This window comes from Gigantopelta aegis, chromosome 8, assembly GCF_016097555.1.
Source record: "Gigantopelta aegis isolate Gae_Host chromosome 8, Gae_host_genome, whole genome shotgun sequence".
Classification (NCBI taxonomy): Eukaryota; Metazoa; Mollusca; class Gastropoda; order Neomphalida; family Peltospiridae; genus Gigantopelta; species Gigantopelta aegis.
The window spans coordinates 39642797-39657859 of NC_054706.1; the positions used below are offsets into that span (position 1 = coordinate 39642797).

Sequence of the window (15063 nt, forward strand, 5' to 3'; positions counted from 1 at the left end):
TGTAAAGATATACATGTATTAATAGTGTAAAGATATACATGTATTAATAGTGTAAAGATATACATGTATTAATAGCGTAAAGATATACATGTATTAATACCAAACGCCAAAAATACTTAATATTATTTCTTTGATCATGAGTGTTCAGTGTCCTATGGTCACAATATACAGAATAAAAATTAATAATCAAAAATTAAGATCATAAACATGATCACGGAGTAGTTTGCATATATTATCTTTGTTAAAAACCGATAACTCCTTATCTTTTCAACAAATAGTCAAATATTTAAAATTTAATACCATTATATTTTCTAGTTAGGGAACCTACTTGTGAATGTCACACTAGTAAAATAATTAGCAGTATTAATTGCAAAACATACAGTGACCACTGCAGGTAAAATTTGTTTGCAGCATCAACAATTGGATGTCAAACATTTTGTAATTCCGACATATTGTCTTAGAGAGAAAACCATGTCCATTTTTTCATTATTAGCAAGGGATCTTTTATAAAGTTTAAAACACTAGAGCACATTGATTTATTAATCATTGGCTACTGGATGTCAAAATATTTGATAATTCTGACATTATAGTCTTAAGACAAGAAACCTGCTACATTTTTCCATTTCAACCGTAGACCACAGAATAGAGTAATGACAAATGCAATATACTCCCAGCATTTCATGCCCTGACTGGGAAATGTACTGCTTGGTCAGCTTGGAGCACATTAAAAAATGTCACACCTACCAACATACCATGAAACAATCTCCAGCTGCAGATAGTCAAAACGATGTACTACCATCCAAAAGATTGATACATCATAGTTTCATTTGACAGACTGAGTGCTGAGGATACTATAAACGGAGCCCGATACACTTTGTTCACATATAGGCGTGTAAATAGAGACCATTCTGCCAACACTGAATCTGCTTTTATGAATTCAATACACTCCGCATTTGATATTAGACAAGACCACATTTGGAGATAGACACCAATAAAAGACCTGGCATCTGGCAACACTTGGCTAGGTACAAAGAAATTAGTTTTTTTATTAACACAACTAGAACACATTGATTAATTAATCATCAGCTATTGGATGTCAAACATTTAGTAATTTTAACATAGTCTTAGAGGAATCCTGTTACATGTTTCCACTAATCGCAAGGGATCTTTTACATGCACCATCCCAGACAGGATAGCACATTCCTTGGCCTTTGATATATCAGTCGTGGTGCATTGGCTGGAACAAGAAACAGCCCAATGGACCCACCAATGGTGGCCATGTACAAAAGAATGCTTCTGTCCGGTGGTAGGCATACATGATGGAATTCGCTGACATGATAAGGCATTGGTGCTAAGCGGTCTACAGAGGACACTACAAATGCAAACAGGTTTTCTGTACATGTGTGGCTTTGATCAAGAGAGGCAAGTCATTCATCCATACAGCCTAATACATGTAATCTAGCATTCATATAGCCTGATGGAATCATGCCCACATTAACATACATATGAATCTTGCATAATTGATGCTGTATGGATCATCAAGAATTAAAATAATTTAGTTTTTACAGTTTTCATGTTGATAGATCATCTTACTATTAGGTAACTTTCCCAATTATGTTTTTAATTTTTGAGGTTCAATGATGGAAACAGTTAAGCATAAAAATAAAATAAAATATTATTTAGGGATATGTTGTTCTTTATATGACATGGAAGCCAATTTTTAAAATACAACCAACTCTTTAGTAAATAAATATGCATTTATTAGCTTTTTTCAGTTGCAGTGCTGTTGTCAGTATATTTTGCAGGAGCCATGAAACTATTAATGTGCTATATCTAATTACGGTTCAAGCACATCCACCATGTGCACAACACCTGACCGAGTCCTTGTTATATTACAGGTCTTAGGCCAATACAGATAGCCTTGAGCCATACACCTGTCTCACACCTATCGCATGGCCAATATAAAAGCACCCATTTAATAACATAATATTAACAACTGCCCCACTGCTAAGTGCATAAAAGTCTGAAATTCTAGACATAGATCTAAAATTCTCTCTCTTGTATAAAACCTTTTGAAATGCAAACTATTCAAGGAGATCCTAAAACAATTACTTTGTTAGAGCTATTTAATATATTATTAAGACAAAAAATATACCATCACTGAATACTTTCTCATGATTATCACTTATTTCCACCAAAACCAATAATAATTTAAAGATGAGGAATGCATTAATGCTTCGTTATGTTTACTATTAAATATAGAGCACTGTTACAAACCTGACAGAAGTCTGCACACTTTTCTGAAACAGTGAAATATCCCTTTTCATTGGAGCATCGGAACAGTCTACAGACTTCCATGAAATCAGCATCCTGAAGTGATATAACAAAACATAATATAGCTAACCCAAGATAATAGTTTAAATCTTAAACAAACCACTGCCTTAAAGCCTGGGTCATATGACTCAACTTCCGGTCAGTCATATGATGGTTGATGTATTCAAATCAAATGTTCATGTATGTATTATCTTAGTAGTTTATATTATACCTTTTCATGGGGTTTCTTGCCTCCAATCCCAACCCAGAAGAAATTCTCTGGTTCTTCATCTTCGTTGATCATTTGTATCGTATAATCATCCTTAAACAAAAAAATAATAATAATTAAAATTAATTAAAGATGTTAAATGACGAGAAAACTATCATAATTTGTGGAGTCAGCATGTCTCCAACAAACAATTATATTAATGATCAAATGATAGTTGCAACAAACAAGCCGTTTTAGAAAAGATTTGTAACAATCACTATTTTAGACTGATTACAACACAAACCTTGTACATGAGATAGGCAATTCAACAAACAAGTATATTAATGATCAAATGATAGATGCAGCAAACAAGCTGCTTTAGAAATATTTGCAACAATCACTATTTTAGACTGATTACAACACGAACCTTGTACATGAGATAGGCAATTCAACAAACAAGTATATTAATGATCAAATGATAGATGCAGCAAACAAGCTGCTTTAGAAATATTTGCAACAATCACTATTTTAGACTGATTACAACACGAACCTTGTACATGAGATAGGCAATTCAACAAACAAGTATATTAATGATCAAATGATAGATGCAGCAAACAAGCTGCTTTAGAAATATTTGCAACAATCACTATTTTAGACTGATTACAACACGAACCTTGTACATGAGATAGGCAATTCAACAAACAAGTATATTAATGATCAAATGATAGATGCAGCAAACAAGCTGCTTTAGAAATATTTGCAACAATCACTATTTTAGACTGATTACAACACGAACCTTGTACATGAGATAGGCAATTCAACAAACAAGTATATTAATGATCAAATGATAGTTGCAACAAACAAGCCGTTTTAGAAATATTTGCAACAATCACTATTTTAGACTGATTACAACACGAACCTTGTACATGAGATAGGCTATTCAACAAACAAGTATATTAATGATCAAATGATAGTTGCAACAAACAAGCCGTTTTAGAAATATTTGCAACAATCACTATTTTAGACTGATTACAACACGAACCTTGTACATGAGATAGGCTATTCAACAAATAAGTATATTAATGATCAAATGATAGTTGCAACAAACAAGCCGTTTTAGAAATATTTGCAACAATCACTATTTTAGACTGATTACAACACGAACCTTGTACATGAGATAGGCTATTCAACAAACAAGTATATTAATGATCAAATGATAGTTGCAACAAACAAGCCGTTTTAGAAATATTTGCAACAATCACTATTTTAGACTGATTACAACACGAACCTTGTACATGAGATAGGCTATTCAACAAACAAGTATATTAATGATCAAATGATAGTTGCAACAAACAAGCTGCTTTAGAAATATTTGCAACAATCACTATTTTAGACTGATTACAACACGAACCTTGTACATGAGATAGGCAATTCAACAAACAAGTATATTAATGATCAAATGATAGTTGCAACAAACAAGCTGCTTTAGAAATATTTGCAACAATCACTATTTCAGACTGATTACAACACGAACCTTGTACATGAGATAGGCTATTCAACAAACAAGCCGTTTTAGAAAAGATTTGTAACAATCACTATTTTAGACTGATTACAACACAAACCTTGTACATGAGATAGGCTATTCAACAAACAAGCCGTTTTAGAAAAGATTTGTAACAATCACTATTTTAGACTGATTACAACACAAACCTTGTACATGAGATAGGCAATTCAACAAACAAGCCGTTTTAGAAAAGATTTGTAACAATCACTATTTTAGACTGATTACAACACAAACCTTGTACATGAGATAGGCAATTCAACAAACAAGTATATTAATGATCAAATGATAGTTGCAACAAACAAGCCGTTTTAGAAAAGATTTGCAACAATCACTATTTTAGACTGATTACAACACAAACCTTGTACATGAGATAGGCAATTCAACAAACAAGTATATTAATGATCAAATGATAGTTGCAACAAGCCGTTTTAGAAAAGATTTGCAACAATCACTATTTTAGACTGATTACAACACGAACCTTGTACATGAGATAGGCAATTCAACAAACAAGTATATTAATGATCAAATGATAGTTGCAACAAACAAGCCGTTTTAGAAAAGATTTGCAACAATCACTATTTTAGACTGATTACAACACAAACCTTGTACATGAGATAGGCAATTCAACAAACAAGTATATTAATGATCAAATGATAGTTGCAGCAAACAAGCTGTTTTAGAAAAGATTTGCAACAATCACTATTTTAGACTGATTACAACACAAACCTTGTACATGAGATAGGCAATTCAACAAACAAGTATATTAATGATCAAATGATAGTTACAGCAAACAAGCTGTTTTAGAAAGATTTGCAACAATCACTATTTTCGACTGATTACAACACAAACCTTGTACATGAGATAGGCAATTCAACAAACAAGTATATTAATGATCAAATGATAGTTGCAACAAACAAGCCGTTTTAGAAAGATTTGCAACAATCACTATTTTAGACTGATTACAACACAAACCTTGTACATGAGATAGGCTATTTCCTCGGCTAACTTGGCTTCTTTGTGATCTGCTTTGCTGCCCACCCAGATGTACACGACACCTTTCAGGTCCTCACTGTCGAATGGAACCATTAGAAGGTAGCTGTGTAAAAACATAACAGTCAAAAGTATGCAACAAAAATAAATGGAACAGTTGTGAAATATATCTTCACCTGTAAATAAGGTTTGTCCTCCCCACAGCACCACCACATCAAATTGTTACTATAAATGGTACCTTAAGTCAAGGGTTTGTTTTCTATCAAAATATTACAATAAAGGGAACATTTGTATGACTTTACATGACAGACTGATTTTTGACACAAGAACTAGAAAGTTAGGATAGTCTCATAAGTTGAATAGCTTATGCCCAATCTTTTTGTATGTGCAATAAAACATGTTATCAATCAAACTAGAAAGTTAGTTTTTGCAAGAGCTATACTTCTTTACTTTACAAAATGTGCTATTTTATCAATATTCAGTTTGATATCTTAACAGTCTGTTGATAATTAAATTGATCAATCTGTTAACAGTTACATGTTGTCTGCAAAGGTCTATACAAACTATACATGTATGTTTTTAGAACATGATAATAATATTCATCAAAAAATAACAATTTCAGCAAAAGTGCAATATATTTTACTGTCTTACCAGAAACAAGAATTCAGTAAACTTGCATCGGTCTCAATCTGAAAACCAAGTAAAGAGAAAATTAATCCACTATTTGTAAAAGTCTGTAATTGAAAACAGGTACCTGAAACCTAATATTTTAAATGCACAGATTGCATATTCCTTTGATGAATTTCAGTCAATGAGTAGGACACACACTGTGATAACATATTAGTATTCCAGAAAGTATAAGGTCATTTTAGCCCCAAAATGATGACAAGTGTACAATGCATGGTTTTGAATATAATATGTCAAAAAAAAGAAGAAAGAACAGTGAGAGAAATATTTGATGAAGTTTAACATGTTTGACATTTGCAGGCTATGGGTTGATATGACATTTCCCCCACAAAATAATAAGAGCAGCAAAGGATTATAAAATCACTGACATCACTGAACAAACTCCATGACAAATTGTGACATATTTAATATACTTTACCTGGACACAGCGTGTTGCAATTGGGCTACCATTGGCTCTCAAATGGTAAAACTCAGTGCTTCGTTTGTGGATCTCGCCTGCGGTTTTGTTTTTGCGTTTACCACGACGAATGATGAACTTTCTCTTGAAGTGAGAGAGAAACTTGAGATTCTCCTGCTGCTGGTGCTGTCGCATCACTTCCAATTTGTCTCCAAATAAAGATTCAAACTTTTTCTGCAAACTGGAATAGTCATAAAGTTAGAGTGAAACACGGTTCAATCTTCTGCCATTTGTCTGGAAACATCACTAAGATCAACTATTACTAAAAACAAAACATTTATAGAGGTTAACAATGAGTTATCGCTAATGTTCTTATATCAAGGAACATTTAGTTTTCCACATTTTGTTTAGCAACAGTTTGTAATCAATTAGAAAAATGACTAACAAGTATATTGTACTACTGTAATTCAAATTAATACTGTGAGATATGGGGGTTTTCACGAATATTTTAGTGCAATATTGGAATCTGCAATATGTATTTACAATTAAAATAATATATCTGTATAAATTTTGCAACTTAATCAACAATCAGGGCTAAAAATCCTCCGATTCTAAACATTTTCAGAGAAGAATTTTATCAACAGTGTTAGTTTATAGAATTCTGTGTCATATGCTACTAACTGTATACAACTGTGTATCAGTGCGTCCGGTGATTCGGCGCACTTGGTATTTTGCTCAAGTATACTTAGGAAGTTGTCATGTTGTCGGTATTTTTAACGAATTAAAGTTCAAATTCCATTTTCAATGTTTAATCAAGTATCAACATATTTATTGTTAAGGGTACAATTAATTTTTTTAAAGAATTATCCACAATTTTATCATAATTACAAAATAAATAATTCACCTGCTTTCGTATATTTAAACACAAAGTAGATCAGCCTTATTAATATTAAGAATGTTATAACCAGTCTAAAAACACCTTTCCCGCATTTTTAAAATGATAGTAAACGGTATAAAAAAAAAAAATGGTTATTTTTATTTAAACTGAAAAGGAAAACACAGACAAATGCAAACTAAACAAAAGTTTTACACCTTAATTGACAGTCATTCCAGTTCACAATTGTCACATTGTTACCAAAAAGAAAAAAAAAGCGAAATAAGATCCATGTGTGTGCACAATCTACCCGAGAGAAAAAAATCCATGTATGCATCTTAGCCATGCATGGCAATGAACATGTATGCATCTGCAGTACTGTGCCATTCAAGAGATGGGTCATGTGTGATCCTTCATTTTAATAGTAATATTTTTTAAAAGACAAAATAAAAAAGTACTCAAATAATCCTATGACAAAAGTGTAGCCTTTAAAGTGACAAAGTGAGGTCATGGGCGGTTTATAAATAGCGGGTTACCGATCCACATCTACTGCGCCGAATCACCAGACATGCAAATCGTTTTGAATACAAGGGGGCTGTCTACATTTATGGACAATTTTTAAATGTTTATTTAATACAGACATAAAACAATTTGTAATGTACCTCAGATTATGCACTGCTTCATTGGTGAGAGACACATTTTATTAAGTATTTCACAATGTTCACATAGAAAATAGTCTTTGAATGCTTAGGTGCGCCGATACACCAGACAGCACTGTATGGATAAAACAAAAAAACTTACTATTTACTGGAAAGAAAAACCAATTTGATAGTAACAGTCTATCCAACTTTAAAGCAAAAAACAAAACAAAACAACCCCCACCGCCCCTCCAAAAAAAAAAAAACCTGTTTGTTTTTGTTGCTTTTTTACAAAGAGGTTTTTTAGTTTTGGTTCCATTTTTTTCTTTATAGTCAAGTGTGTTTTTAGATGTCTTATCAGCTAATGTTCACAAACTATTTGATTTGTTTATAATGTGGCCATTTGGTTTACCGTGAACGGCATAAACCAGTCGGGAGGACGTTTTTCCACTCGATCTGGCTGAACGCAGACCATTACTTTTCAAAGATTGCTTATTCGTAAATAGCGCATGGGATACTTTTGCCGATGTATCTTGCACATTGGTTCAATGTTTGTATGGATATTACAGAAACACATTTCCACAAATGTCAAAAAAGATGTATTGATTAAAAAGAGCAGGTCAATCAATAAAATACTTACATGCTCCTATACCACGAAGGTTTCGAGCTTGTCTATCCCAGGTTCGGCCACCAGATGCCAGTAGTCCAACCTGGGACAGAACAATTACTGGGGCAATTTTGATATTTAAACAAACAGGGAAAAAGAACTTTACAATAAATAATTTTGTGCGTTATTTTCCCAAACAATATTTAATATACAGCAAACAACTAACAATTTGTAACGCAATTTTTTTTTTTTTTTAAATATATTAATTAGCCCTCAAAATAGGGGTGGCAGGTGACTAGGAGGTTAGGCTTCAGCCACAGGAGGTTTGTAGACATAGGGGGATATGTTTTACTTAGGGGTACCCATCGTATTGGGGACTTACATGTGGCCGAAACCGGGGAAGGCTCTCCAAAGGGGGGGGGGGGGGGGGGGGGACACGGAGGATTCCGAGAAGTGGAGCCAAGGGGCGGTCAACGTCCTTCCAAATCCCTAAGAAGAGGCAACTACGGCCAAAACTGCAGTACTGACACCGCCCTAACCATCTTCCGGAAAAGAGTATCATCCACCCACCCAGCACCCCCCCAGGCCCCCGTCCAACCAACCGTCGTGCCCTCCAGTCTCGGTGCCCCCATCAAAACCAGCAATAGGCCCAAGGGCCAACGATGCTACCAGAGAAAAAAAAAAAAAAAAAAGTGTATTTACACAGGGAAAGTTAAAGGGACGATTGTCTAGTTTTTGTTCTTCACTATGGCATATGTTTTTTAAATATTAAAGCCGTTTTGATAACTAAAAGAATTTACCAATTACTTAGATTTTATTGTTTAGATTACCCATTTCCATACATTCGAATTGTTTTTTGTCATCCTGGTGTTTTTTAATTTCTTAAAATTTAAATCTGATATCGTTTAATCCCGAAGAGACTTCTGAGTAAGTAACAATAATTATAGTTGCCTTGACATTAAATGAAACCGGTCCAAGGTATTTCACCCTTTTTAATATAAGAATGCCACACTCTGGCTTCAATTCATTCGGTCTCTTTACCCAAATTTTTTTTAGATTTTTTTTTCAGTCACTTCTACTAAACTTACGATTGCGGCAAGACATGGCGCCTGCTCTCTCGAGTTACCCCCCCCCCTGGGGGACTATAGCCAGTTATGGTGTGTACTGGAATATGTAAAAACGTACACCGGGCCATTCCAAGTCCAGGGTGTACGGTGACTCGGTCATAATCCACCGAGGAAGAGAGGAAGGAGGAAGACGGACGCGCCAGATGATGGCCCGGGGGGGTGCAAAACCTAGCTCAACAAGCCGGCGGAGGCCCCTTACGTTGGACATTCCCTAGGATCCACCGCGCACCCAGAGGATCCATTAAATTCCTATTCCTACTATAAAACCAGAGGTTAAAACCATAAATAAGCCCAGCCGGAACCCATAAAAAACACAGACCTATTTAAAAGAGCACAAACTGGTAACTCAGCTTCCGGGACTCCTGCGATGCCACCTCCACCTAGGAAGATTGCCACAGTCGAGTCCCAGGCCCGAAGGGTAGCCGTTGCCAAGCGGAAAGCGATTGCGTCCCCAGGAGACCAACCAGTCAAGCCAGGACCCCCGACACAACCGCCGAAGCCTGTTGTTGTTGAAACTGAGGAGCATTGGTCACTCAAGGCCGGCAAATTACCAACGCGCTACTCCAGTTAGTCAAACCAACATCGAGGACGTGCGGAGCTTATTCACACAACCGAAGCTCAGCGCCTTCATGCCGCTACCAGCAAGTCCGACAGAGGGAGACTTTTGTGTCCACGCCGTCACAATGCGGGATGGCCAGGGAATCGGTCTCACCGTACGCCCAAGTGGGAGCTACAATCAGGCACTGCTACTCCCAGAAATGGACAACCCGACCCTCCATCGAATCATCAAAATCATCGCCGGGAAAAGAGTATCGAGCATTAGCCATATAGCATGATCCACATTACCGGCAGGCATCCCGCTTAGCGCTCCACATCTAACAATGCCACACGGCGGCCGCCCCCCATCCCTCCAGCAATGGCACTGCCAATCCTTTGAACACCTTATGAGTAACAACCTCTTTTTTGTTTAGTTAAACTTTAAACGTTTTGGAAGCAGTTCAAATTCTTATGTTTATTTTTTTATAAGTAGTCTAACACATTTTACTTTGGCGCCCGTTCAATTGCTCAAAATCACCTTAAAACCTTTTGGCTGAGCAGTCTTACCTACTTTGGGTTAAATTTTAGAGTCCAGACATGTTTTGGTATGCAGTTACTCTTCATAGACTTAGGTAAAAAACAGGCTTCACCGAGGAATCGAAATTCAGCCAATCAGAGCACGGCTCCCACTCGGTGTACTTCAAGCTTTATGAAGTGTCTGCTATTTGGTCCGCGCTCGCGCTGACCGTACTAATTGGCTTTCTTCCAAATTCCGCCCACTTCAAACTTACCCCCCCCCCCTCCTGCTCCGGAGTTAGTCACTGGCGAAGTCAGAGGCTAAATCCGTAGTGGGCGTGCCTGAACCTCTGTGGATAGGGGCACGAGAAAATAGTTCCCACTCCCATTCGGTCTGCCACAGGTTACCAAAGTGTGGGTCAGCTATTGAGTTTATTTCATTAAAGTTATGTTCCACTGGTACACTGACTACTGGGTCCAGCAAACACCTTTTAGCTGTCACATAGGCCAACTCATTACCAGTTATGCCAATATGAGCTGGGACCCATTCCATGGCTAGCTCAATTCCTTTATCCAACAATTTATTATAGCTTTTGACAATTTTAGAAATAATTTCGGGTCTGACACTATGGGCGCCATTGATTGCCTGCAAGGAACTGAGACTGTCAGAGAAAAGAACATATCTGCTAGGGCCATTATAATTATGATATCTTTCAACCCACTTCAGGGAATACAGTATGGCCATGAGTTCGGTGGTATAAACTGATATATTATCCGACAGCCTAGCCCTAATAGCTATCAGATTTTTATTACTATTTTTAACAATAAAGGCCATCCCTGTTTTACCAGTGATTGGGTCCTTCGACCCGTCTGTGTATATCTGAACCACATCCGGGTAGAGTTCTTCAACCACTGCCTGAAAAATTATTTTCTTGAAATTAAGATTTTCTGTTTTAATAATATTTTCCCTGACATGGTAATGAACCCTGGGGCAGCCTGCCTGCCACGGGAAAGTCGGGTTAATCCCCAAACTAACCAATGGAAGGCCGACTATCCCAAAGTCATTAGCAAACTTATTAAGATATGAAATAACAGATATGTCCCTATCTCTGTTAATATTTTTAATTAGTACAGGTTTAAGTTGGTTGACAGGAGAATCAGGCACCAGACTACGTATTTTGTTGATATATTTTAAACCTTGCCTGATCCTCCTAAGGGCTAATGGCATTACTCCCAGCTCAACAAGAACACTATCATATGGCGTACAGATAGCACCCCCAACTATAATTTTGAGAGCCCTACCATATACGCTATCAAGTTTCCTGAGCTGGGTCTGGCTAGCACAGCCAAAGGCCTGTGCGCCACATTGCAGTCTGGACACAATGAATGCTTCAAAGATCATAAGCAGAGTTTTTCGATCTGCGCCCCATGGTGTGCCTGATAGTACCCTTAATAAATTAAGGTATATAGTACAGTTACCAGTCACCTCAGTAATGTGCTCCCCAAAACTAAGATTGTGATCAAAGATTACTCCATGAAATTTGACTGATTGCACATGATTAATGATCACTTCGTTAAATTTTAGTTTAAGGTCACAAATCGATTTAAACTGCCTGTTCTTATGAAAGATGATACTTTTAGTTTTTGCTATGGAAAGGGTAACACCCCAAGCTCTGGACCATAGGGCTAAGTTATTAACATCTACCTGGAGATCTTTTTGAAGGTCCTCATAATTATTTGAGATTCTCCAGAAGGCTGTATCATCTGCAAAGAGACCGATACTTACCTTAGATTTAATACTTTTGTGTTTTGTGATAAGCACCTCGGCCAAGTCATTAATAAAAATCGCAAATAGGGTGGGTGCTATCACTGAGCCTTGTGGGATACCGTTTTCCAGTGTAAAGATTGGGGAGAAAAAACCCATTAACATTAACTGCAAATGTTTTCTGCATTAAAAATTGTGAAATAAAAGTGAACATTGCACCTTTTACCCCCATTTTATACGCTTTCATTAACAAACCGCTTCGCCAGACCATGTCATAAGCCTTTTCTATATCCACAAACACTCCACCAACTTTGTGTCCATTCCGCATGGCATCCTTTACCTCGGTTTGAAGACGTACAATATTGTCGGTGGTGGAGTGATGTTTCCTAAAACCACTCTGGAAGGTAGACAACAAACTATTTACCTCCAGAAAGTGGATAAGGCGAGTGTTTACCATAGATTCCATGGTCTTGCAGACGCTTGATGTTAATGAAATTGGTCTATAATTAGTAGGGAGGGAGAGATCCTTACCCACCTTGGGGAGTGCAAACACTTCTGCATGTTTCCACTCAAGTGGCAGGTATCCCTCACTCCATATTAAATTAAACAATTCCAAGAATAATTCTAGAGTTTTGGTGGGCATATTTTTCAGAAAAATATAACTAAAATTATCAGGGCCAGGAGCCATGGCCTTTCGGCCACCAAAAGCACTAAGAAGTTCTTGGAATCTAAATGGTGCATTATACGGTAGGTCATCCTTCAAGGAGCAGGGTTTACGAGGGATCGGACTATTCTTTTCAATAGTAATTTTCCTATCTTGAAATTCTTTATTATAATTATTAGTGGAAGAATTATTTCTAAAAGCAGCTCCTAAGATATTAGCTTTATCCTGGTTAGTTTTACAATTAACATTATTCTTAAGAATTGTTTTAATATTAGATGGCTTCCCTTTCACCCTTTTGATCTTTGACCACACCTCTTTAACATTAGAGTTCCTGTTAAGCGAACCACAAAACTGAGTCCATGAGGCTTGTCTAGTTTTACTAATACTGAGTTTAAGTTTATATTTACTGTCCTTAAAATTATTAATATTTTCTTCAGTATTAGCTTTCCACAAAACATTTCTACATTTATTTCTAATTTTCTTTAGTTTATTAAGTTCCTCAGTCCACCAAGGGACTGGGTTATGGTTATTTTTAAAGGAAAAGACCGGAACAGATTGCTTGGCAATATTTATAATAGCTTTAGTTAAATTATTATTAAATTTATCAATATTTAAATCTCTAATCTGCTCATGATCTAATTCAGCACACAGCACACACTGTGACCAATTTGCTTTACTAAAATTCCATTTAGATTTATATTTAGTTTTATTAATCCATAAATCTGAGATATTGTATTTGGTTTTAATTGGAAGGTGGTCACTACCCAGGTCATCAAGGACCTCCCACTCACAACCTGCAGCCAGAGTGCTCGACACCAAGGTAATGTCAAGACAGGACCAAGTATGATAGGAGGCCGAAAGAAAAGTACTACTTCCATCGTTTAAACAGACTAACCCTAATTTTTCAATAAAGGTATCAACAGTACGGCCTTGAAGATTGGTAACTTTAGAACCCCATAATTTATTTTTACAATTAAAATCCCCTAAAATAATAATTTTTTTATCATAGTTACCAATCGGTGCCAGAAAATCATTTAATTTATACTTAGTACCGGAAGTAGTAGGATGTACATAATAATTAAATATATTAATATCCCCAGATTTAGCATGTATGGTTACTCCTACCGCTTCGATTCCTGTATGACCCCTGGTTATCTTAATTTGAGAGTGGGAGATACCATCTTTGACAAAGGTAGCCACCCCCCCCCCCCCCCCCCCCCCTCCTAGTACTATTGTCATTCGTAAAAAAGAGTCCGGTGTAACCTGAAATTTTGTATTCAACGAATAATTTAGTACGTTTAATTTTATCTGTAACATTAGCAATCCATGACTCCTGAATGGCAATAATATCTATGTCTTTATTAAATTGTAAATATTTTTTAAGCTCGGGTCCATTTGCACGCAGGCTCCTGGCATTCCATTGTAAAATGGTAAGCCCTAGATGGTCAACCTTCTTATTATTATTGGTGTTAACACCGTTAACACCACTATTATTAATATCAATATTATACTTATTATTAATATGTAACGACATAATGGGGGACGGAACAGTACTAGTTGGAGAAAACCATAAAAAGTTAATCCACACTAGTGTTAGCTCGCGTCTCCAGAACAACAAGATCCCTGGCCTTATACCATGAAACACTATGTGTTTCAATGGCAGCTGAGTTAATCTTAATGGCCAGGTGATCATTCAGGACCCTGCACGCATCTCTAGATGCCACTACAATGTCATCTAGAAATAATTTTTTAATTGGGGCTTTTGGAATGTCCCCGAGGCAGCGCCGGTGTAAGTTTTAGATTTGGTAGACTGAGTGGCATTAGCCACATTCAGCGGCTCAGTCTTTGTAGTCTGTCATGCGCCAGTTACCAAGGCAGGACGGTGAGGGACACCGGCCTGACTACCCATAGTAGACATCGGAGCAACCACTCTCGCCATAAGGCGGACCGCTCTCCTGTAATCAGGGCACTCCTTAAAGTGAGTGCAGTGATCTCCCCTACAGTTTGCGCAAGAGACAGGTCTAGTGCACGGACTATCGGGGGTTCTTTTAGGGTGGGCGGCCCCACACCTAAAGCAAATGGGGTGCTCCCGTGTGGACCTACATTTTTTCTGGGTATGGCCCCACCTCTGGCATTTGGCGCACTTAACAGGTTTTGCCTGATAGAGGTGGAGTAC

General features: G+C 36.8%; 1 protein-coding gene across 2 annotated transcripts in view; it reads right to left on the bottom strand.

Moving 5' to 3' along the window:
- LOC121379905 (protein flightless-1 homolog) overlaps positions 1-15063 on the bottom strand; it is a 75232-nt gene that overhangs the window by 6588 nt on the left and 53581 nt on the right. For both annotated transcript variants that reach the window (XM_041508577.1, XM_041508576.1), the window contains 5 exons: positions 6181-6400; positions 5727-5764; positions 5058-5181; positions 2546-2635; positions 2278-2370 (listed from right to left, as the gene is read on the bottom strand). In XM_041508577.1, the coding sequence (XP_041364511.1) occupies positions 2278-2370; positions 2546-2635; positions 5058-5181; positions 5727-5764; positions 6181-6400 (565 nt within the window). The remainder of the gene's footprint in view (positions 1-2277; positions 2371-2545; positions 2636-5057; positions 5182-5726; positions 5765-6180; positions 6401-15063) is intronic.